Source organism: Falco rusticolus, chromosome 1 (genome assembly GCF_015220075.1).
Source record: "Falco rusticolus isolate bFalRus1 chromosome 1, bFalRus1.pri, whole genome shotgun sequence".
In the NCBI taxonomy this organism is placed as follows: Eukaryota; Metazoa; Chordata; class Aves; order Falconiformes; family Falconidae; genus Falco; species Falco rusticolus.
Genome location: NC_051187.1, coordinates 18,669,372 through 18,694,203, shown reverse-complemented (window position 1 = coordinate 18,694,203; position 24,832 = coordinate 18,669,372). Strand labels below are relative to the sequence as shown.

General features: G+C 41.0%; 2 protein-coding genes across 7 annotated transcripts in view; one reads left to right on the top strand and one right to left on the bottom strand.

Annotated features, from left to right (window-relative positions):
* The first annotated feature begins 48 nt into the window (after window positions 1-48).
* On the top strand, window positions 49-3,955 carry TTC19 (tetratricopeptide repeat domain 19). 2 transcript variants are annotated; one of them, XM_037372836.1, is made up of 10 exons: window positions 49-247; window positions 313-386; window positions 460-570; window positions 684-722; window positions 1,269-1,325; window positions 1,599-1,660; window positions 2,210-2,304; window positions 2,498-2,652; window positions 2,948-3,110; window positions 3,641-3,955. In XM_037372836.1, exons 1-10 carry the CDS (start codon window positions 64-66, stop codon window positions 3,772-3,774), a joined length of 1,074 nt encoding a protein of 357 aa, XP_037228733.1. In that variant the 5' UTR covers window positions 49-63; the 3' UTR covers window positions 3,775-3,955. The 2 variants fall into 2 exon arrangements, with proteins under 2 accessions (XP_037228733.1, XP_037228725.1); XM_037372828.1 differs by having other exon boundaries at window positions 89-247; window positions 332-386; window positions 3,641-3,952.
* A 1,193-nt stretch (window positions 3,956-5,148) lies between these two features.
* NCOR1 (nuclear receptor corepressor 1) overlaps window positions 5,149-24,832 on the bottom strand; it is a 75,389-nt gene continuing 55,705 nt past the window's right edge. For all 5 annotated transcript variants that reach the window (XM_037372757.1, XM_037372746.1, XM_037372736.1 and 2 more), the window contains 19 exons: window positions 24,536-24,676; window positions 23,067-23,150; window positions 22,369-22,625; window positions 21,498-21,858; window positions 20,732-20,956; window positions 19,744-19,953; window positions 18,064-18,213; window positions 17,311-17,478; window positions 16,676-16,841; window positions 15,898-16,394; window positions 15,313-15,441; window positions 14,597-14,754; window positions 14,131-14,348; window positions 13,580-13,717; window positions 11,463-11,605; window positions 10,128-10,181; window positions 8,992-9,213; window positions 8,255-8,437; window positions 5,149-8,028 (listed from right to left, as the gene is read on the bottom strand). In XM_037372757.1, the coding sequence (XP_037228654.1) occupies window positions 7,841-8,028; window positions 8,255-8,437; window positions 8,992-9,213; window positions 10,128-10,181; window positions 11,463-11,605; window positions 13,580-13,717; window positions 14,131-14,348; window positions 14,597-14,754; window positions 15,313-15,441; window positions 15,898-16,394; window positions 16,676-16,841; window positions 17,311-17,478; window positions 18,064-18,213; window positions 19,744-19,953; window positions 20,732-20,956; window positions 21,498-21,858; window positions 22,369-22,625; window positions 23,067-23,150; window positions 24,536-24,676 (3,692 nt within the window). In that variant the 3' untranslated portion in view covers window positions 5,149-7,840. The remainder of the gene's footprint in view (window positions 8,029-8,254; window positions 8,438-8,991; window positions 9,214-10,127; window positions 10,182-11,462; window positions 11,606-13,579; window positions 13,718-14,130; window positions 14,349-14,596; window positions 14,755-15,312; window positions 15,442-15,897; window positions 16,395-16,675; window positions 16,842-17,310; window positions 17,479-18,063; window positions 18,214-19,743; window positions 19,954-20,731; window positions 20,957-21,497; window positions 21,859-22,368; window positions 22,626-23,066; window positions 23,151-24,535; window positions 24,677-24,832) is intronic.

The window sequence follows — 24,832 nt, the reverse complement described above, 5'->3', positions numbered from 1 at the left end:
CCCGGGTGACGCGCCGGCCCGCGTCACGTGGCGAGGGCGCGCTCTTAAAGGGCCCGCGGGAGGATGCTGGCGGCGGCGCTGCCGCGGGCCCTGTGCCGCCTGGCCGCACGGCGCTGCCCCGCGGGGCTGCCCCCGGCCCGGGCCGCCTGGCGCGGCGGGGCCCGCGGGGAGGAGCGCAGCGGCTGGTCGGGCTCCGCGCAGGGCCGGGGGACCCGGCCGGCCGGAGGGGCCCTGGCCCTCCTGGGAGGTGAGGCGGGAGGCAGGCCGCGGCGGGCCGGGCCGGGCCGGCCACCTGTCACGCTGGGCCCGCAGCCTTCTCCCTCTTCCCCAGGGACCCCGAGGAGGACGGCGAGGACGCCATCGTCCAGCTGCTGAAGCGAGCCAAGGTGAGGCGGCGGGGCGGGGGGGCCGGGGCTGGCGCGGGCGGCCAGCAGCCCCCGGCTCTCCCTGTCCCCGCAGCTCAGCGTCATGAAGGGCGAGCTGGGGGAGGCCGAGCAGCTCCTGCACCGGGCCCTGCGGCTGTCACACCGCTCCGACAACAGGCAGGCCATCGTCTACACCTACAGCATGGTGAGGCGGCGGGCGCTGGGTGCCCTTGGGGTGCTCCGGGTGCTGGGCACAGGAGCTGTGGTGCGGCTCGGCCCGCAGCCCCGGGGGGCTTCAGCGCACCCTGTCTCTTCCAGATGGCAAACGTGGCCTTCATGCAGGGACAGCTGGACAATGTGAGTAACTCTGGCTTCCCCCCTGCCCCCGAATTTTAAGAGGGTCTAAGATTTTTTTGATGTTTTTTTAGGGTTTAAAGATTTCTAAGTCATGTGGAAGCTCCTGAAGGTCTGGCGTGCAGTGCCCAGCAGAGACCTCCCAGCATGAAGCAGAATAATCTGCCTTGGGCCCTGCATGCTGCTGGGATGCTTCCACTCTTAGATTTTGAGCTCCAATACAGTGCACAAGGGAAGGAGTACTTTACTGTCACATGCTACAGTCAAGCGTTTAGGTGGCTGTCCCAGGGAGAAGCCTGGAAAGGCCTGAAGGCACAAAGGTGTAAACTCCTTGCTGGTGTAGCAGTCCTAAAGCAGAAACTGAAAGGAACCACTGCTTGGCAGTACCATTGGGCTCTGGTTAGCCTTTCACTTCTAACTGGTCTTGACATATAATGTAAATGCCACAAACCCTAAGACACATTTCTTCTGGTAGTCTGCCTCCACGAAGGGTAGAGATCTTTTAAGTGCCATCATTCCTCAGTATTCTCTTCAAAATTCTCGTTTCAGGCAGAAAAGCTCTACAAAGCAAGTATGAGCTATTTGCTTGCCGGGGACACAAAGGAGGTATGTCCTTCTGAGAAAAAGCTTTCAGCTGGAAGTGTTAGCAGAGTGGTGCACAACAATTTGGTCTACTTCTTGTGCTGTTATACCTCCTACTGGAGACTGGCAGTACTAGCTATGAGCTTGCCAGCTTCTCAGGTACTTGCTTTAATGGATGGAGCTTTGGAGACAACAGAATGGGGATTTTTAGTGTCTAAATTAGTTCTCTGACAAAGTAATCTTTCTATCGGGGTAACACAAGAAGAATAACAGTTGCATTGTGTGTCCTTGTGGCAGGATGACAATGCAGTCCTTGAGATGTCCCTCAAGCTGGCCAGTATCTACGCTGCTCAGAAACAGTGAGTTCCCTGCTAAAGGCATCTTTTACTTTTGTCTCTGCTTCACAGTGGCAGTGGTAGCCAAGCAGAGGCTCTTCAAGTATAGAGTGCCTGAGGAAGCTTTGATGTGACAAGTTACCATCAACCTAAAGGTTTCGACCCACTGTCACATAGCACAGTGATGGCTGTTACGACCTGCCCAGTTTAGTGCAGAAGCAGCCACAGAGGACGTAGCTCTTTAGTCTTAAATCCATACCTTGCAGGAGAGAAGGCTTTTGAAGCAGTTGGTGGCTGGTACTAACTTGTAGCTTTACTTTTTCAGTGAAGCTTTGGTGGGGGTTGCCTTAGCTGGCCTTGTCTGGGGGGAGGGGAGGCCCTCTCCACCTCTTGAATCCTTTTGCCCAAGGGTCAAGAGAAGGGTCCAGGCCATGATCAAGAAGAGGAGAGCAGTGAAGGCAAGAAGGGCCCAGTGAAGGGGAACAGTTGTCTTACAGGCCCTCTAGAATGAGCAATTGAAGGTGCTCACATTCACGAAGGAGCTTTGCTTTGGTCGGTTGTTGCACTTCGCAGGCACAAGTTAGCCCTGGCGGGCTATGAGTTCTGCATCCTGACCTTAGAGGAGAAGATTGCCAAGCAAAAGGACTTGCCTGAGGATGTCTTACCAGGTGGGACTGCCTTGTCTGCCAAAGGCTTCTCTCCTTTGGCTTTTCTCCATTTCCCTGTCCTTGATGTTGCTTTCGTATTGCCTAAGCACCATCTTCATGTCAATCCAAACTGTGTGAGTTTCCTGCTCTTGTAGGATGGAGACTCTTGCTTGGTCTTGTAGAAGTGATCACTTCCACTTCTCTCTATTTGCAGCTGAAGAAAAGGCCAACACCCGTCTCTTGCTTGGGATGAGCCTAGACTCCTATGCTCGCTATCTCCTAAACCTTAACGAGCTCTCAGTGGCCCAAAAAATGTATGAGAAGGCTCTGCAGATATCAAATGATGTTCAGGGGGAGACTCATCCACAGGTGACTTGTACAATGGTAGCTGGACTGCTAGGGAAAGAAAGGCTAATCTAGAGAATGAGGCAGCCTTAAAAGCAGCTTTGCTGGCATCAGACATACGCAGCACTAAATTGTTTTCCTGCAATTAAAAATGAGCGTACAGCATGGTAATATATAAATGTAGGACAACTTCTTACTGAAGGTTTCTCTGGGAAATACTACTTTTAGTAGTGTGACAGGGGTATGAACGTGCTGCTTCCACTGCTTAAGACTAATACACAAGTCTTCCTCTGAGGCTTCCTTTTCTGTCCTGGTGCAGACTGTGGTCCTGATGAATGACTTGGCAACTGTACTGGATGCTCAGGGGCGTTATGATGAGGCATACTCCTATGTGAAGAGGGCAGCTGAGCTGGCAAAGGAGACTCATCACCCTGAGGAGCACATGGTGTTGAATAACCTGGCAGCAATTCTGATGCACAAAGGTAGGTAAATAAATATCCAGTCCATGTCACTGTGCTTGTGCTGACTGCAGATACCTGTATGGTAGGATTGAACTACAGGGTTAGTTTTGTGTTACTGTTCTTAGTTTAAACAGTAGGCCTGCTGACTTTGTGTAGGCAGCCTGTGTTGTGTTCCAACTGAATTCAGCTGCTGAAGGATCCTGTCCAAGATAAATGCAGTACTGGTGCACCTGACTTAAAAGGTTGCTGGGGATCTTGTTTCCTGTGTCCCGTCTGTACATACAGTAACTGGTTCCAAAAGAACAGAAGGCATGCTTGAGACTTGCTTCTGTGAGATCTTAATACTGAAGCAGCACGTTGTCCCATTGTCACTGCTGCCTTCTAGCTCTCGTAGTTGGCATCCTATGCTGAATGTCTTCTGAACCTCCCTAGTTCTTGATGTGGTCCAAGTAGTCCTTACTTGTCCTTAGCATGTGGTCAGCTTCGGGAGGGAATTCTGAAAATGAGTGACGTAAATTGGCTAGCCATGCTGCTTTTTCCTCTTGCTCCAGATGACTTTCTGCAAGCAAAGCAAGTGTACAAAGAAGCTCTCAAGCAGGCACAAGAGAAGGGAGATGTTGCTTCTGTCCAGCATATCCAGGAAGAACTAGCTGAGCTGGCCAAGAGGAAAAAGGGCTCCAAATAAGTTGGGCCACAGAGTCCAACCTTGAGGTGGCTCACAGCAGCAAGGGTTGGTCAGTATAAGCAGCCTGAAACCAGTTTGGTGCAATTTTCCAGGGGAACAGCAACGATAAGGACTGCTTAACATAGATGGGCTGCTACTGCTTAACAGCTTAGCCCAAAATAAAGCTGTGAAATCTTAATTATGTAAACTTGTGGTGTAGTCTATGGTTAGAGTGACCTGCTATGCTAGTGATTTAATTTTGTCTTGACTGCCAGCAAAGTGTGAGTCTAGCCTGGTATTAATACTTTCAGTTAAGTAATTTGCTACTCCTGACTGTTCACAAAAGTATTCAGTTTCAAAACACAGCATTACTAAAGCTAAGTCATGAAAAAGAGAACAGGCAGGAATTGTCTCCCTCTTTACAGGCTGGTTAGCACAACAGGGTGTACTCTTGTCAGTGCTACCAGTTAAGTATGTAATAACTTCAACAGCATTTCACAGACTGTACCTGTATTATGACAGAAGCTCCGTGTCCTTTTCAAACAGCTTGCCTGAAGATCAAGCGTGGTTTTTTTTCTTCGGAGTATTTAGCATCCAAAGATAGAACTGTGCCTTCTTGGAGGAGGGGTGAGGCTATGTTACCAAAACAGAGCTGTTGTCAGAAATAACACTCTGTTACCCCAGTCAAGAGCACACTGCGTGCCAAAGCTGTCGTCCTTCCTTGGATAGGTCAGTGCTAGAATGCTAAGGCTTCCCGTTGGAAAAGATGGTATGTACAAACGGTCACATCTGTAAGCTACATGCCTTCATGTGAATCTAGTGTGAACAGCCTGCTTATACAACAGAATTTCAGTTCTGCCCTGCTGGGAAGCTTAATGTTAAAGCCAAAGGAGAATTAAGCCAGAAGTTATCAAATCCATATTTAGCTAGGACAGTAGAACTACCTGTAGTTCTGTCACTAAGTAAGCGACAGACATTTTAACCACTCATTTGTAAGAACTTCAGCTGGTTGGTATAACCCTTATTGTTAACTGCATCATTATTAGTTTACTTACAGTAGCATTAGCTTAACTTTGAGCTAAGAAGAGGCACGCAGGTTTTCTAGAGTAGTTTTTCCAGCTTCAATGAACATAAGTCACATACACAGCCTTTGTTCTCAGAAAGCTAGGAAGTAAAAATATGGCTGTTAGAGCCTTTCTGTTAGTACAAGCATGCCTGTAACACATTAGAGCCAACTTTTAAAGTTCTGGATTTTGGTTTTTAAAAGTGGCAGACCTTAGATGCTCCAGCAACATTAACTGGGAACCCTGCAGCACCCCTAAGGGAAGTGTTTTGCCTGTTCTTGTGAACATAGCTTGATGCTGCAAAACAAGAGGGAGACACAGGAAAAGCAGATGGAGAACTGATCCCCTTTATTGATTGGTCTGAATCCAGAAGTCACTGTCTACTGAAGACATTGTGTGGAAAAAAAAAACCCTTGAGTTTTATGATGCATGGGTTTTTCAAGTCTTAAATGATTTCATATCAGAATCACAAAACATATAAAGATGAAAGCATTGTGAAAGCGCTGATCAGAAATCAGTTAAAAATTTGTAGTAAACTACACTTTGTAAACATGATTTACAAACACCTTCCTGTTTGAAACGGGTCAGATGTAATTCCATACTTGAAGATTACTGGAATTGTGGTAAACCCTAACTTCGGCTCTGGAGAGGTTTTTACACTGGAAAAGTTAGAACTCTGATAACAAACTAAAAAGCAGCAACATCTTATGTGCAAATGCCACTCAAGCTGTATCTTAGGAGAAAGTGACTATCCTACTTTGGCTGTCTTGCTGCTGCAGCAGCAATAACATGAAGCTTTGCAATGAACATGCTATACTTACTGTACAGTTAGCAAAGACATCTGGCTGTACATGCCTCTTTACCTTGTATTTGTTACACTAAGAAAGTAAGAACAAGTGAGTTTTAGAATGGAACTTAACTCTCTGCTCCAAATTCAAATCTACAAAAAGGGCAGATCAACGTGTTTTCCAGTACGTGGTGTTGTGGGAACAAAGAAGTTAAAATAAGAGCACAGGTCTACGAACAGGATGAAAGCTTCACTACTTTTGAGCCAGAAGGGTAAAGGATGGGAGGGTGAGAAAAAAAAATAAATCTATCTTTGAGAAAGACTGCAAGATTTAAGACTGCTGACTGATCTATCCTGATGCAGTGTTTCAAAAAGTAGCACAATAATTCCATATTTGCAACACAGTGTCAAGTTTCCAAATGAGTTCCTTTGGATTATTTTTTTCCTTTTTCACACTGAGGGCAGAAAAGCTTTCCTCTGAAGTACTCAGTAAATTTGCTGTTGATAAATAGTTCTGTACATCTTCCTGTTTGTAACTGGACCGTTACAGTCCTTTCATAAGATGTAGAGCTTACATGGCTTAAGGTTACACAGCTGCATTATACCTTCCATACAATGTATTGCAAATACAGTGTTAAATTAAAAATATTTGGACTGGAAAATAACTTCAAGGCAAAGACTCTGTTCATCAAGGAGATGCAAAAGCAGTTTGGAATCTGACATACCATGCCACCCTCCAACTCAGTGCTATCTGTAAATCAGTCCTTCTACCGCAGGAGATTTTAATTCACTTCCTGAGGTCAGTGCAGCAAAAAATAAGATGCTTTTGAAGATGGATGTCAGGACACCCTGTGGTATCACTAACCAGATGTACATATACATGAGTGACAAGCACATCATAGATATCATTGATAGATGAATGATTAAGGAGACTCTCCTAGTACCATATACAATTTAAAAATAAAAATCACCCTAACGAAGTATTGCACACTTTAGGAGTTAAGCCAAGCATTTGTAAAGACTTCCACCAAAAGCTTGCTTGTAAGACTAGGGATTGGGATGGGGATGAAAGACTTCAAGATAATTATTACATAAAAACTTTAAAATCATATTGGAGGAAGGTAAAAGTCACAGTACCTATTTCAAACTGGTCGTAACAGAAGCCAAGTAGTTGACTCGTGTGTTGCTCAATTATTCTACAAAAGCATTTTGTTTTATTTAAACTTGGGATGTAGAGGTTTTTCTTTTTAAAGGATTTATCAACCCACCCAGAGCCTCTGTTCAGATAAGCCATTTGCTGTGGTTAAATATGACAGTAAAATGTAGTAGCCTGTTCTGACTGCATAAATGCAGAAACAGAAAACACTAAGATAGGCTTTTGGGGCACAGTTAAAATTCCCAGTGTGCATAACAGTGAGGTATGCCTCCAGAAGCTGTTCTTTTTTTTTTTTTTATCCTTTTAAAAATGAACCATAACATACCCATGCAATAATATTTCTGCAGTGTTGCTAAATAAATCAACTGCACCAAAAATTTACAATGTGGCAGAATTTAAAATTCAAAGAAATATATCATCTTATTCCAGCGAACCGGACTATGTTAATGTACAGAATTCATTAAGGGGTCAGTCTTAAAAATCAACATTTTCACAAGAGCTTGAACACCACTGAGAAAGTGTGTCTAGGGAAAAAAAAAATATATAAAAGCACAATGCCTGCACAAGAAGTGGCACGGCATTAAATGGGCAATGATGCTAGGCTGGTTGGGAGGCTAGGGTTATGGTTAGGTGAGACTGGTAGGGAGGCTAGGGTTATGAAGAGTACTCTACACTGGAGAAAATGCTTAAAAAAAAAAATTACAAAATGACCCCCAAAGTTTAGGCAATGATTTGAACATAAGTACACCAGATACTATAGCAAGGGAAAAAACACTGCAAAAAGTACTCTCTATTTACAGAAGAATGATTTAAAGACATTATGGTTTTCTTTACAAATAGATGTAGAACAGGAATAGTCCACATTTTTTAAAAACTCTTTACATATTTATCTTTAGTAAGTGAACCTTCTCGATCACAATCCTCCAACGCACAGCCTGTGCAGAAGGCATTTAACGGACTCTCCATCAATTCTTCATTGTGTGGCCCTTGCTCTCTTGGAAAGTCTCTATGGGCACAAGTCAAAAATAGATTTCTTTTTTTGACCCGCAAAGTAAAAAAACAAAAATAAATCTGCATAGTTCAGTCATCACTGTCAGACAGAGTCTCATATTGTGCTGAAAGCAGTGGTGCAGGCTCTCGCTCCCATATCCTGTTCTGTTGGTGAGTGGTTGCTTGGCTCATGGACGGCGGGGCACACGCAATGGATGTTGGCGGTGTACTGCTGAGCATCCTCATCGTCAACGGGTTGTAAGGAAACTGTGTTGAACCTGAATCAAAGAGAGTTTCTCCAAGTCAAAAACATGAGCTGTTCCAAGAGATCTGCATCTGACAGACAGTCTAGTTTTGGTTGTGACAATAGCAGAAAATCTGTTTCAGAAAATCCTCATATGCTGTAAACTTTTGACCCACGTATCAGTGTTAATATGTCTACATCTGACCCTTCTACAAATACCACATCTGGTTTGTTCGGTTTGAAAGAAACCCATTTCTTACCTGTTGATGAAGGCCTGTCTTCCCAGGCCCACACTGGAGTCTGTCTGTGGTAGTCCCCTTCTGAATGCACAGATGAGACAGAAGAAGGTCTTTCGGTTCCCAAATATCCCTGTCCAGGAATTGGAGACTTGGACTTCCTACTGTTTGACTTGCCGATTAGCTTCTGCTTGCTGACTCCCCCTCCTGGAAATAGAAGGGACAGATTTTACAAAAATGTTCCACTGCATTTTAGCCTCTGTATGTTTGTTTCTGTAATTTATCACACAGCAGCAAACGGGAGTTTCACACTAGTGCCTTCTGAAATGATTTACTATGACTGGTGACCATACAGGCTAGTCTTCTAACACAGTATTGCTAGAAAAACCCTATTCTTATCACAATGGGGTTATATTTCCACTTTCAGGAAGGGGGATGTTTTCAGTTCAAGGTAGCTCCCACTGTTGCGTATTCCTTATAGGTGATGTGCTACACGTGGATTTTCATCAAACCATCAAGAAGCTTCAGGTACCTAATACACGCTGCTATCTCTTCCCCATTCCATTAGTATTGTCCTTCTCCCAAGAAATAGTGGCTAACACTTCGGAAGTCACCAGCACTATTTTGAAAGCCAAGACCACTTCAGGCAATGGAAACAGCATCTCTATCACTTCCAGAGGAAAGACTGATTTTCAGCGACAAGTTCATTCAGGCACTTAATTTATGTATTTCTTCACGGCCATTAAATATTTAGACCTCACCTGAATTCGGTGACGGATTAGCTTCTTCCCTACGCGTCTCATTACTTGCTGATACCGCAGCACTGGAAGTGCCAGGTGCTACCGCAATAGACTGTGACATTACAACTCCATGCTCCTCACTCTTGTCATCAAAGTTTCCCATCAATGCTTTCCTAATAATGTCTTCCAAACCCAGATTACTGGCAGGATCTGCAAAGGAATGACCCCTAGAACTGACTGCACCTGGGAGATAAAAGAAAACATACAGGAAAATGTGGGAGGGGTGGCAAAAAACCGTATCTCGGAGAAATTACAAAGGGATATGGGAAAAGATTTTAGAAGCAGAAAGGTGTGGGGGGTAAAAAACAACCAAAGATGAGAATGTTTTTAACACAAAGCTACATTCTCCAAAGCAGCTCACAATGGCTACAAGTTAGACATGCCAACACTGAAGGGCTACGTCAGTGGTGCCACTGAGTGTCAGACTCTTTGCAAAAGGGTAAATTTTTCTGTTTTATTGGGTTTTTTTAAATAGCAAAGGAAGCTGAGCGCGCTGATTGTGATAGCATATTAAGTAAAATCTGCAGCTATTATTCAGTTGTAAGAAAGGAGACCAGAAGAATATTTCTCTCATTAATAATCCATACTAATTTGCCTTATGAAGTGTGATACACGGCAAATATTTATTCCGAAAGCTTGCCCTCCACCTAAATTAATGGAGATCAGTAATTTCTCCAGTTAAAAGACAGAAGGGGTAACGACTGACCAAAATAATGTAAAGTCAATCTGTGGCACAACTTTTATATCTGAATCTTGAGTTATCTCCCACATTGAGTACAACTCTCTGCCTCACCTCTTTAACACAGTAACTAAGTGTGGGTTATATTTAATTTCCTCATCTCACAGAAAGCTGGTGGGCTTTATTATGCATGTATTATAGGAAAAAAAATACCAGTATTTAAAATACTCCAGTTTATAAAGTAAATTGCATTTGATAAATTAAGCTCAAGTTTTGTTGAACTACACTTCATTTAAATTGTATTTAAGTGAGATGCTAACCAATTTCATGACTTCTACCTCTGTGTAAGGTTTGCATTGATCTTTTTCTGGTTTACTTTTGGTTTACTTTTTTTGGAGTATTTTACTGAAAAACTTACCTGAGGTAGTGACTGCTGGCAAATTGAATATTTCAGTCCCTGGCTGCGCAGCTGCTGTAATTAAAACACAACATTTCATTGAGTTTTTCAGTACTGATGATCGCTGTAAATGATCACTACTAGTCCTAACAGACGAGGTATAATTACTTTTGAACTATTTTCAATGTTCATTTTTTTCCTTTCTCAATCTTCTAAGATGAAAGTGCTTCTATGTGTTCTCAGGAAAATGATCTGTATCAGGGTAAAAGTATCTTATATGGTCATGGCTAACCTTCTTTTAAAGATCTTACTTCAGGAAGCAGACTGACCTTTTGACATTTCACAATCTGTGGACTTTAAAATGCAAAGCTGCATTTGATTCACTAAATGCAAATTTTGACATGCGAACCTTACAGACTAAGTATTTGCACGTATTAAAAAAATAAATGGCAACAACTCTGGAGTCAATAAACCACCCCCTCTCCCACATTATCTGTATTATGTCAAATTTGAGAATGAAGATTTTAAACCATAACACTGAATTCAATATAGAAATGAAAAGATTAGTAGCAGCAATGGCAAGCGCCAAGCATGCACATAAGTTTTCAACAGAGCAGCATCTATCGGCCACACAATGGGGATCCAATAAAAATAATACAGCAACTCTTACTGACACAGCCTTGTTTCTCAGAACAAGGTTAATTTGTTGCTCAGTGAAAGAACGTTCACTTTCAGATGAACTCTTCTTAGGCACTGAGTTTACAACCAGCTTAAGCTCTCATTACCAGTAATTTTGCTGCAAAGTTCTGTTAAGGTTTCTAAGAGAAAAACAAAAATATAGGTCTAGTATCATATTCTACCATGTCAGTATCCATGACTGAAACTGTATCAAAACATGGCTTTTTAACAGCCGTATTCATAAGGGCCAAAACACAAAACATTCAGTTTCAAGACACTTTTCCAAAAAGGAAAATGCATAATAGTTAATGTTGATACAAAACTAACTACAGACACAAAGTTAATGAAAATAACGTCAGATTTTAACAACTCTTGTTAATTATGTGTTTTTTCCACAGTTTTCAGAAACCATTTCCATCTCACAAAGTAAGTGTTAAAAAGTTTACATATGGCAGTCCTATATACACCAGCATTCCCCAAAAAAAGAGAGAGGAAAAAAAGGAAAAAAATTAATAATATTCCAGTTCTTTGGTCATAAATTATTATACATGTGTTTTATATTCATAGCTTTATATTCATTCATGTTATTTGAAACATATTTAGGTTAGGGCATCTGTGGATAGCAGTCACATAAAGCTTAAGCTGGAAAAATTCAGAGAAAAGCCAAGTCCTGCATACCCATGTCAGCATCACCTCCACCAGATGAGTTCAGCTTTCGAAATATCTCCTGTTTCTTGGATTTTACCATTGGTGAAGTGTTCTCAAGTTTGGTGAAAAACGAAGGCAGGTAGCTTATACTACCTGGAGAGCGAGAGTCAGTCCTGCCAAGACCAACATGTGTCAGAAAGAGAGAATGTTTTTGAAGATGTACATTTAAATCTTTCCAAATGCAGCCAGGCAGAAACCACCAACATTAATATGAGCTTTAAGACTCTTTCCTCAGCCTGGATTTTTGGGACTAGACAAGTCTAATCATTCTCTAAGAACATCTGCTGTATCCAGGTAACACTTAAGATTCTACAACTCAGAGAAAAAGTGACCGTGTCATTGTGCTGGGGACTGGTACAGGATGATGCTCTTAAAAGTTATCTCAGGGCGCCTCCTTCTGCCTTGCAACCTGCATTCTGGCTGAAGTTTGCACTGCAGATTGGTAGATGACAAAATATTGAAGCTAGAAGCCCAGATACTCAGCCTAGCTGCTCCTCCTAGTTACAATCATCTTCTTACTTTCGTCCCCACCATGCCACTAAAAAGGATGCATCCCTTTTTAAGTCTGCTCACCCACCCTGTCACACATGGTCCAAGCAAATAAGCTATTTCAGACATTTGGGGAAACCAGGTAAAATAATCTTATGAACTGGAATCTGGTTCAAGAGCTGCCAGTTAGCCACCCTTGCTCTATGACACAAATTCACACCAGGATCCACATTCCGTATTTCATAACCCTTATCAATTTTACATTCACGGTAGCTGGCACACATTCTGCACATAACTTCTGTCACATTTAACATAAAAAAAATTGCTGAAGTAAATGTCAAACTGACAAGGGTTGTGTTTTACCTTCAGATCTTAAAATACGCAATTTTAAGGCTGTTTATAAAGATGATAAAAGCAGTAGTATTCCACTTAAAGAATTTTAAGAAAAAAAATAAAATAAAGCATGAACAAATTCAGGTGAGAAATCTAAGCTAAGCTAGTACCAGGGTCATGAACAGCTTGCACTATTTTCAAAAGTAGATGAAATGATCAACTGTATGTCCACTGTGACACAATATTCCAGTTTAAGCAGCAGCAATCTGGCAAATCAGCTTTAATTAAAAAAAAAGAAAGAAACAAACAAAAAACCCAGGACATGCCACCCCATACTTAAATTAAAAAATAATCTGAAAATAAATTTAAAAATAGAGACACGAGACTTCCTAACCCAAGATCCTTAAAATTCTATAAAGTGCAGTCTTCCATGCTACGACCCTGAAAATCCCTTTGCATCTAGGTCACATCCATCACAGACAGTAACAACCCTGCCAGTAACTGCAGAGTGGGGGCAGAAAAAAACCCCAAAATTTCACCAGCATAAGCTTAAATAAATACATATTGAGCATGCTGGGTGCTATTCCTTCTTCAGCAGGTAGCAGAGCAAATGACAGAAGCATCTATTGCAGTGTGCATCTACCAGATGTTTGACAACACCAGCACTGACACAGTCTGCCAGGGACCCCATGTAGTTTACACTGCAGGTCTGGCAGACTGACAGATAGCCCTGGGAAACAGGGTTGCCCCATGCATGGACCTCCTGACACCCCACCTTCACACCTTCTGGAAACTAAGCTCCTTAACTTAGTGGTATTTCATGTGTTGAGCTGCTTTATAATCACAAGCGTTGGAACCTGCATTCCTCCATGTTTCACCAGGACAGTAATCAAGAAGCTGATCGGGCAGGAGAAGCCTGAATTATTTATTACATATTATGGAAAATGGACCTTTCCCCAAAACCACTTCAGTTTTATAGAACTGGCACCCACAAGGAGTTTGTTATTATGTTTTCTATCAGATATGACAGAGCACACTGCTTGCACTAAGAAACTTAAGACAACACGCACAGATGACATTTCATTCAGGCTTCCCAAAGCAAGTCCCAAGCAGCAAGTTTTGAATGCTACTACAAACGGATCAACAGTGATTAACAACTTGCTTCTGGTAAGCGAGGAAGATCACTTGAACTGCTCTTTAATAAAGATACCGTTTGCAGCACAAAGATCCAGAATAATGTTTTTAAAATTCAGTTTTACACATACCTCTGTTCAGTAGGCTCAGTTCTTTGGGAAAGCAAAAGAACATTTTCCTGTTTCTCATGTACAACTGGGACCTGAGGTGGTGAGATTGGCTCATAGGGCTCCGAAGAGACGTGGCTCCTCTCTGGAGATTTTCCAGGTCTACATCCATAATTCAGAGACAGTAAGTACTCTTAGTGTGTGTAAAGCAGTAGTCAACACATGTAATTGCATTCCAGTTGTTACACAACTACTTATGTCTAATTATATCTGTTATGTGCTTTAATATACTTGGTGATCTCAAAAAGATGACTTTGAGTTGTCATTTGAGTTCTAAGTAATTAAACATCTCCACGCCTCTAAAGACTGGAATTTAAGCATAAATGAAGGAAAAACAGTTATAAGGTATGTTATGGAGCCAAGCAATTGTAAAATCAGTACAAGACAGATGTTGCCTGGAAAGAGACCACAAGGTATCTCTACTTCGATGTACTTCGAGATCACTGTGCTATTTTGTACAAATATCATATTTGGGTATTCGTTACATTTGCAGTTACACTGAATACATGCATTACCTTCCCCTGGTCTTGTCAGACAGATTTTCAGGTGACACTCTAGCTCCTGGCCGCTGATGGTGGACAGACTGTGACTCAGGACTGTAGCGATTCGATGTCTTAGCCCGGGTAGAAACAGGCGTTGGAGCAGGGGTGGAATTCTGGAATGTAGTGGTGGGAGGCTGCAAAGAGGCCTGAGAAGCTGCTTGGTTTCTAGCGAAGTCTTGTGTAATAATTTGCTGATTGTGGCCAAAAAAATAGAAAAGAGATCTTGGTCAGACATTGACCACAGCATACGTATTCATGAACTAAATCAATATGAGACAGATTGCAATGAATGAGATGACTGTAAGTTCAGACACATTATTGTATAATATCCTCAAGTAAAGCTAACAATTACAGAATCTGTATTACGTTCCAAAACACATGTTTTCATGATCAAAATATAACCTTTCACATCTGAAATGATGCATACAAATAAACCTACACAAATGTGATCAGCAAGGGTGATAAGTCGATGGGTCCTGGGCACATGTGCCATCCCTTCTGCTTGGGAAGAGGGAGGTGGAGGTTGTTGGGGTGAAGGGGGTTCCTGTTGTGTCCTATAGCGGTGAATCGGCCCCTCGTATTGCCTGTTTGGGTCATCTAATTGAAGAAGAAAAGGTCATTCTGTTAAGATGATATTACTGAAGCTTCAAGGTTTGTAAGTTCTGTGCTTACAAATTTAAAAGATGAGGTGTTTCTCCATTAGATTTTAGGTATCCTGTGTGATAACCACCTTTTCCCCCTTTCTTATATAGTCTCTACAATTTAGAATAGATAAATAAAGCTTCATTCCATAACGCAGGTGAATTTCAGCTCATTTCTCACCTTTAACTCTACTGTAACAGTCTGAGCTTTACACCAACAGGTAAAAAACCATAGGCATCAACACCAATATGCATTAATTTTAAATAATGTATTGAAAATTATTTTCTTATTACATCGGCTACACTGTAATCTATTTAATGCCAACAGTCAGTCTCAATACATTTTGCTCTGGTTTTTCCACACATCACTGCAACAAAAGTTTCTGAAATGTTAATAATATGGTAAGCAGTCACCTAAAGACTCCCAAGATATTTTAACTTTATTGTAATGTCACGGACCTGTAAATATAAGCAACACAATTGTGAGAATATTTGCATATGCAGATAAACTTACTCTCTGTCTGGCTAGGTTTAGGTGTCTCTTGTTGATAGGGCTGTAGCTTTTCTTGAGTAGGTACAGGTGAATTTGCAGGGCTGATCACCTCAATGGCATCTCCAGGAGCTTCATACCGGTGGGAGGATACTGAATATCAAGCAAAGGTTGTGGAATAAGGTGTAAACAACACGGAAATTTTTTGTTGCCTATACAAAGCAACACTAGCAGTTCTGTTAAAATGACGCCAGTGAAATGAAAATCAAAACATTGTCTTTTTCTCATGATAACCATGGTGACACAAATACTTCCACAAAACAGTGTTCCAACATAAACCAAATAATTTTAGGTTTCCTGACTTCTGATAAGGTTAGCCTTACTATCCTGCATTTCACGTTGTAGCGTGGAACCCAAATAAAGCAAACAACTCTGGTTTTGCAAGAATCTTGAGTCACTATATACAAAACCTGTGTTTGTCTGCAAAGTGTTTCTATTGTACAGAGGTCAATATTTTATCATTAAACGTCAGAATCATTCCATATCTCATTGTTTCCCTAAAAGGCTAAGACAGACAGCAAAGAAGTAGATAGTTACTAAGATACGTACAACTACTGGAAGAATCTGAACTTTGAGAGCCCCTATCTCGTGCATCCTTGTCTGAAGCAATCTGTCGAGTGATGATCACATCTATGAAGTTAGCAGCAGTAATTGTGGTCTTTCCTCGAGTTCTCAGCTCTTCCTCGTACCTGGATTTAGGAGGAGGTCCTTTCTCTTTACCAGCCTCTGAATAGACTACTGATGAAGTCTGTCCCTGGGACTTGCCACCAGAAAAATTTGCAGATGTATAGGGGCACTGGACAGGCCTCTTTTCTACCTCCAGTGTCTTCTGTTCCATCTGCTGCTGTTCAGTAACCACAGCTGATCGGCGTCCCATATTCTCTTCTATCCTGGTTCCTTCGTGTTTGTTCTCTTTCGCTTTTGCGACTTCCATCTGAGGAGCAGAGGCTGCAGCATCTACTAGTGCTGCAAGGGCATCAGCAGCAGTATTGTAACGGGAAGCTGGCAACCCTTGAGTAATAGAGGGAGCTCCAGGGGTGAGCTGCCTGTTGGCAAACATTGAATATTTGAATTATATCACATGAAAAAAAAAAAAAAAAAAGAACTAGAGCCACATCATGCGTACAACAAAGTGAAGCTTTTGTCACACTACATTTTTATCCCAACTGGACTAGTGAAAATGGAGTGGATCACTTCCAATAAATCCAAGAGCAATCAGATAGTGGTATATCCTCATCATGTAGTATTTTCCCCAGGCTAAATGCACCTTTTAATAAGCTCAAATATTAGAACAGGTATCTCTGCAACAGTAACTTAGAAAACATACATGATACGTAGCTGGGCAGCAGGATCCAGAGGTGTGATTACACTCGTCCCATTGGTTCCTTGAAAAATACTAGGCCTTTGCTGCAGTATGTTTTCCTGGCTTCTAACTGAAGGGGATGGGGACCGAACATATCCGTGACTGCCAGGTCTGCCAGGCTGCTCTGCACCTGCAGAACGTAGAGCAAAGGGGAACAAACGTATGAAAAAATAGGTCACTCATAACAACGCAGAACTATGTATCAATGCAGTCTCCTCCGCATCCTTTCCCAGTTGTCTCCACCACTCTGGATACGACTGTATGTATTAAAGGTTTAAATGGGAGCATTCTGTTTACAGTGCTCTCTAATAAAAATAATAATAATAAACAGATATGCAAGTTGTGCTAGTGATAACCAGGATTCGCACCATTCCCCAAGTACTACACTGGTATGAGAGAAAGATCAAGAAGCCCGGTACTTGAAGAAGTTGCAATTGTGACTAGAACTGCTAGGTAATAGGAACCTGCCTTAAGTGCAGACTAAAACCAAACTGCGTAACGTGTTGTTAATAAGCTGCATGTTGCTAAAAAGCAGCTATAGAAAATGAGCAGTCACAGTCTACAAGACAACCGATCCAAACCTAGCAATGTGCACTCACCTGGTCGAAGATAAAGTTCAGCAGGGACTGAAGCTATTCTCTCCCTCTCTCGTTCTCGTTCTCTTTCCCGCTCTCGCTCACGTTCCCTCTCCCGTTCCTTCTCCCGCTCCCTTTCCCGTTCCCTTTCAGCATTTGCAGCTGCAGAAGCTGCCAGGTGTGTAGGGTGTCCTGGAAGGTCCGCAAGATAAAATGAAGTAGCAAAAAGAGACACTCAAACATAATTTGTTGTAAACACTTACATCAACATATCCTGCCACCCACTTACAGCAAAATTTCCCAAATACATTCTCATTCCACTCAAGACTATCCACTTATCTAGGAAGTCAAAAGCTTAACATACAGTGACAGTGGAAGGCTCAACAGCCTTTAAGCTGTTCCTATACTAATTAGTATGAACTATTATGAACTAAAATGAACTAAAGTGGTTCCTATACAATTAGGGACTAGACAGCTTACAGACCCAAATTCCACCCTTCAACACATGTAGTATCAGGTTAGTGACATCCTAATCATATAACTATAAATAGAGGTCTGTCAGAATGAAGCAAATTCTGAATTTGTCAGCACTCCTTCAGCTGCTAATGTAACTATAAAAGATATCATTACGAAAACTTCTGCTATCCAAGTGAGAAGTGCATGCAGAAAGCATCACCTGAGAAAACATCAAAACATTGATGAAAGCTAAATAAAGATGGTCAATTATCTCAGCACGTCAGATGATTAGAGACATTAGCAAATCATAAGAGCTCTTACCTGGTGACAGAGAAGCAGGATTGTAAGGCCTGGGAGGGAACGTAAGCTGGGTACCAGGGATATATGTGATTCTCTCCATGGGTGGTGTGCTTGTTCCTCCAGGATGAGGCACTAAGATAGTGGGAGCCATATTGTTCAGGTCAATAATTCCTGTCAGGAGATGACACCCGTAAGAATGGCCATTCAAGGACAGACCAGTGATCCACATGTTACGTATTCTGTTCATTGATAATGGTCAGCAGTGAATGTTTAGTAGAAAAAATATAAGATTAAGGCAAGTGCAGAACTATATTCCAGCTGGTTATACTCTCTCAGATCTGGCAACCAGCCATTTAGGAACATACTAAATCAGAATCTGCATTTCTAGCACTCCCTTTAACTGCCTGTAGGAAAAATACACTTCATGTCCATTCAATAAACCTACCTTTTAGCAAAATGTTATTACCCAGCATTATTGATTCCCTTTTCCAGACTTTTAATATTCATAAAACAAAATGAAATGCTACAATGCGCAAGTCCCACTGGAACTCCAATATAACTTCTCCTACTACAAAACCCACTTATCCTTTCATTTCCAACCAATTAAAACCCTACAGGATCTTACTCCTTATCCCCAAGATAATCAGTCCTACCAGCCTAATTCCCTCACATTTGCTATCATCCATTCTATCAATAACTATCTAAACCAATTTAAGCGATAGACAGATTATCATACCCAGGAACCAAGCTGGCAGATTGACTATTGCCTGTTAGGTTTGTAACTCCTGGGAGAATGCTGTGTGACCCCAAGGATTCATAGCTATTCATTTTATTATTTTGTTCTAACGCTTTGTTCAACATTTCAATGTGAAAGAGTACTTCAAACTCATGTCCCATAAAGACAATCTCCATCACAGAAATATAAATCCACAGTGAAGAGAGTTGCAAAGAAGCTGCTTTGCTTTTTTTGTAATGCCCTTATCTTCTAAAGCATTACTTCTGAGTTTTGATGATTTATCAGTTCCTACAGCTTCTTTGCCAAGTTTCTTGCTCCTGGTGTATCTAAAGTTGTTACTACTTCACTCAGCTTTATAAATTGTTCCTTAATTTTTTTGACCTTTATGGTCTTACATTTAACTTGTCAGAATTCCCATTTTCCCTGTTTGAGGAGTTACACTTTTGCAAGATGTCTTTTTACTTTAAATAGCTCCTTCCTGCTACTGTTAAATGTCCAGATTGATTTAGGCTTTTTCCCACTCTGCAACAGGTCACACACATTTCCTAACTCCCTAATATAACATCTTCAAACAATCACCATGTTTTTCACAAACCTTACCCTTTTAGCTCTTGCTTTTATTTTCATTTTGAAATGCTCTCATTTTGACATAATTCTCTTTTCTGAAGTTTGGAGTTAAATATGCTTCTGAGTATCAATTTCAACTAGCATAAAACCGTCCGGCTTCTTGAACACTCTTAAGTCTTATAGCCTTCCCTTTAACAATATTGATTACATACGTAGTTATCCTTTATATCCACAAAAGCCAGTCAGATGTACTCATCTGCACTTGTATGCATGCATGCATCCATCCATCCACACACATATATTTATAAGCAGTAACAAAACAAACCAACCAACCAAACCACAATGCATGTCCAGAATGCACTTTAAAGAGCATCATTTGTGAAAAAACACAGCCATACCTCTTGCTCCCGCATACGGGAGAGCTAAAGTTTGCTCTCTAGGAGATAATCCTCTTGTTACATCAGGACGTAAATTGACTTGCATCTGTTGTGAGGTAATGTAGTCATTTAGGATTGTCTGTCGTGTATTCTCCATTGCGTAAAGCTGATACTGGCTTGGGTAGCCTGGGGTGGGTGAGAGCTGCCTTTGGAAGAGGTAAGCAGCAGCAGCTGAGGATGAAGAAGGGGGAAAAAAAAACAAACCCAAAAAAAGATTTAGGAAGCAGTATGGGTGATATCAAATGAAAATTTCAGATGTTTATATAACTTCAGCAAGAAGTGCTATCAATTCTCCCTAGCCAGTGTCAAATGAATTAAAATAGCATTTCAATACTGCTGTTTTATTGAATTCATGCACTGCTTGCAGGCTAAATAATCCAGATTGGAGATATGCATTAGAGAAGAGACTTGATTAGAAATATATATCCTGAAGTTCTGAAGATGTGAAGGGCTGAAATACCTGAGGAAGGTTACAATACCTCGCACAAGGCACTGATGGATAGATTAAAAGGAAGTCTACCGTATTTAGTATCACCAGGGTTAACCTGACAATCTTTCAGTGAGAACAAATCACAGTCCTGAACAGACAGGTCCTCACTACATTTAATTCTACAGCATCTTCCGCATCCTTCTGTGCGTAGCTTTACTGAAAGCTTTTGATGTATTTCACAAATACTTATCTAAAAATACTGTTTGAACTTATTAACAAAAAAGCAGCAACCTGGCAGCTTCTAAAAGAAAGTTAGAGTGTTATACAACAGTATTTTTAATAAGTTTCCTGGTTAGATATTAAACCTCCGCTAAACTGAAATCAAACCACAACACTGTGTATATATATAACTTCTTATAAGTTATATCTGGCTATTACTAATTACCATTTAAAGGTATCTTTTCTGGGCAAATCATATGATTTTTCTAAAACTAAAAAACCCAACACAAACATATTTACCAGGATCCAGAGCCCTATGAAATGGCATAGCAGGATCTAAATGAGGAGGGAGGTGACTCCTATAAACTTCAGGTGTTGCTCCTCTGTGATGAGGGTCAAAAGGACTGTGAGTTACTACAGGATCAACCCCTGAGACTGGAGATTTTGCTGGCACACTCTCCCTCTGTGTTGGAGTAAGTGTGTTTTTCCTTTCGTGATTTGCTGGCTTCCCAGAAGATATTCCAGCTAAAAACAATGAAAACCCCAAATTAATAAAATACATATTTTTCCATAGAAAATTCAGCTGTAATTATACACTGGCTGCCAAGGAATGTTCTAGAGGACGCTGCAATCTGATACGTTAAAACACAGAGAATATTTTATATCACAAACTATCTCTGGTGAAAAATCCAAATCCTAAACCTAAAAATCCTGACACTAAGATTGCTTACACTTCACCATACTATGTTCGTCATCTAGATAACTCTGCAATTCAGCAATAGCTTCTGCCCTTAAAACATTACCCTCGTAAGTAACCCTCTAAATGTGATCCAGAATCAAATGCAAATTGGAACTGAATTGCCTTCCCACCTCCATGCTACAATATGGCAGATTTTATTTCAATTAACAGCTTGCAGCTTTCTAAAATCCCTTCTAGTCAGCCTCCAAAGTGAGAGAAGCCGTTAGAATAAAAGAAAGTAGAATGGATTACAGGAACCAGTTTAAAAGTAAGTTTAAAATTAAATCATTAAAACTTCTTGTCTTACTTTGGATAGGAATAACATACCCTCACTAACTCTATTCATCATGGGTGAACTCCTGGACATTGGACTCTGATAGTTCACAGGTGTCCTCCGAGCATTGGTATCATCATAAATCCCAGGGCTCAGCTGTGATTTGGGAGTTTCATGAAGAGTTGACCTGAGAACAGAGGGACCAGAGCTGACTACTGACGTGTGACGGGAACGTACTGCATCCCCGGTCTTCACATCTTCATATTTTCCTCGCTCCACCACCTTCACGTTTTCTGGCACCATTTCCAGCTGAGGCATTCCACGGGGTAGCTTGCTTGGTCCAGTGATTAAAGATTTTACGTTATGTTTGATGGCAGACTGGCCAGAGTTGCTTTCATATTTTATGGGTGTGCCCTGAAAAGGAGACAAAGATCAGCTAAGGTTATCCTGCCAATGTTTCACTTGTGCTAAAAAAATCTCACGTTGCTGATATCATAGTTCACCGCTTTTATCGTATCTGTACGGAATACAACTGGATCTTACCAATTGTTATTTGTCAGTTCTCTCACATTTGCTTGCAATGCGTTCCCTACAGGATTTTTCTAATACATGGAAAATATTTTTAAGCTTTGTAAGTTGGTAGCTTTCTTAAAACTAACACACACACACACTCTCGATTTGTAATTATTTAAATCTGAATTGATTCACTCCTGAGTCTGTAAGCTACTGTACGACTAGCAGCCACCGCATCTCCTGGAGAAATTGGCTTGCTCATGCCTTGGATGGATGTATGCTTCCCTGGGTAAAGCCTAGATATTAAGAAAAACTTCACTGAAATGGTTTTCAAGCACTGGCACAGGCTGCCCAGGGAGGTGGTGGAGTCACCACCCCTGGAGGTATTTAAAATATGCTTTTTGTATTTACCTGAGATATGGAGCCTTCTATGATTGGCCTGGTCGTCTGCACCATTTCAGGAGTCTTGCGACTTTCCTGGCTTAATAGGTCCTGTCTTGGGATTTCATGGATGGAACGACCCATTTCCTTTATAGTAGTGACTCCATCATATGGTTTCCCCTTAGTAATGGCTCCTTCAAATGTCCTGATGGGAGGTGACTCTCTCTTAATCTGTTTAGGGTATTTCAAGCCTTCTTCAAAACTTTCAGCTGTTGTTCTTGGTGTGCCTTTTACAGAAAGAAAGAGTCACATTACTGGAACTAAATTAAATGAGATTATTAAATCACCACAAAAATAATAGTGGACAATTATTCAATATATTACTGAAAGCAACCCAAGTTACTTCAGATGCTGGAATAAAGGAAATACCATACATCAAAGGTCTGGGGAACTGTTAGTGTTCATTAAAAAAAAAAGTGCTAATTACCAAGTGTTCATTTCAAAAATAAATAAATCTGTTTTCCAAAAAGAAATAAAACGCTATGTTTGCACACTAGCTTTGTATACAGCATATCAGAAAGCTACTCATTTACGCTCTGAAAACATGTTTAAGAGAAGAAGTTCCACCTTTAACACAGCTACTATTGTCAATAACAGTTTTAAGGTTCAGTAATCCAAGTTTTTTGGGATGTAATTAATGCTTGTTTTGTAAACCTGCAATACATTACCTTGCATTATAGAGCCAGACAACACTGTCCTCTCTTTTAGTTCAGCATGTGGGCTACCCCTAGGCAGTGCACGGCATATTAAACCTAAAATTAAAATGAACATAATTTAGCAAATTAAACAAGTGTTAAAAAAAAATAATAATCCCCAAAACAACAAAACCCCTCCTCCTTCTGACATACATCACAGATAGCATCTGCATCACAGTAGTGCCCAGAGGGCCCAGCCTCAGTATGCTAGGCATTGTATCAACATGTTATAAACACCATCCTGTCTTAAAAAAAATAATCTTCCAGTTCAAATATTCACACTATTACACGGTTGCAAGTTTTAACAGATTTGGAAAACAGAAGGGGTTTTTTTTATAATTAAGCTTAACTCTTGTCCCAAAAGCAGTCACTGCTTCTCTTACACTCCAGTTTCCTTCCCATCATAAACACCTTTTTTTACTAGGTAAGCGGAACAAAAAGAAAAAACACCCCAAAATATACCTCAGCATCCTCCAATTAATCAAAGTGCACATTGAATCATCTGGGAAGGGTTGAATTTACTGTTCCTACAGTAGGAATGCAAATCAAACCCCCAAAGAACTCCTAATCTTCCATGGTTTGAGGATGGAAAAAATGTGTCAGAGTGACAAGATACAGCATAAAAGTATCAGAGCAGCTTCTGGTATGCCAAAAGAGCCTGAAGACCAGCCAAATGCATCAGTGACTTAAAGGCAATGCTGAATTTCTACATACAGTCTAGAAACCCCTTACTCATATTGTTCCATCTGATAAAAACATACACAAAATAGTCTTTAAAGCCTACTCAAAGATGGGACAAAATGCACTTTAAGACACAATAGTTTAGGCATGAAACATTCTCTTGCATTTGTATTTTTTAATAAAATCAGAAAAGTTATACAGGCCTGACTTGACCTTTGCAGGCTTAGTTTGATTACAGTTTATTAAATCAAAATAATAATAGGGATGCCCTGAAGCAGGCTACAGCAGCTGTGCAAGTCTCCTGCTTGGCATAATCGAAGAGGTTTATTGCAGGAATGCAGAAGGTCATGCCAATGTGTTATCAAGTTACTATGCCATGGCTGAGACCAATATTTAACTATCGGGTGTGCCCATGGAGTCCCTGCCAGTAGGACTCCGTGTTGTGTGAGCTCTACACAACCCACTGGGACTGTGAAGAGCCAGTCAGATGTGTCAGACCTACTGAGAGGAGTAAGTGCTACCTGAACTACCTGCAGTTACGGGAACACAGCAGCAAAACAAAAAGGAAAACTAGTATCTATTCCAGTCATATTTCCAGCATGTTTTAATTGCAGTGGTTATTACATGGATTTGGTTAGTGGTGTAAGATTTCAATCTAATTTCTCCTTCAGTCTGCTCCATAAAATAACTCTAAATACTCTTACATCAATGCAGAAAGGTTTGGATAAAACACAGAACACCTTGGAAGCTGCCATTTTTACCTTCCAGCGGTGCAGACACCGGAGATTCCCGCATTGACATTCCTTGCTTTATATTTCCTTCCATTGTATCATAGCTTCTCTTTAAACCAATTTCATGTGCAGTTCTTGGACTCCTTGTTCCTTCACGAACATTTTTAATAGCTGGCAAAATTCACAACAGTACAGTTAGGAAACATGGACAATAAAAAAAAAAAAGATGCAAGAGCACTCATTTAAAGAGAGCACCGGTCATTTAATATTTTAACATCATAACTTCAATATAACATTGTAACATTAAATCTCAACCTTAAAAATATT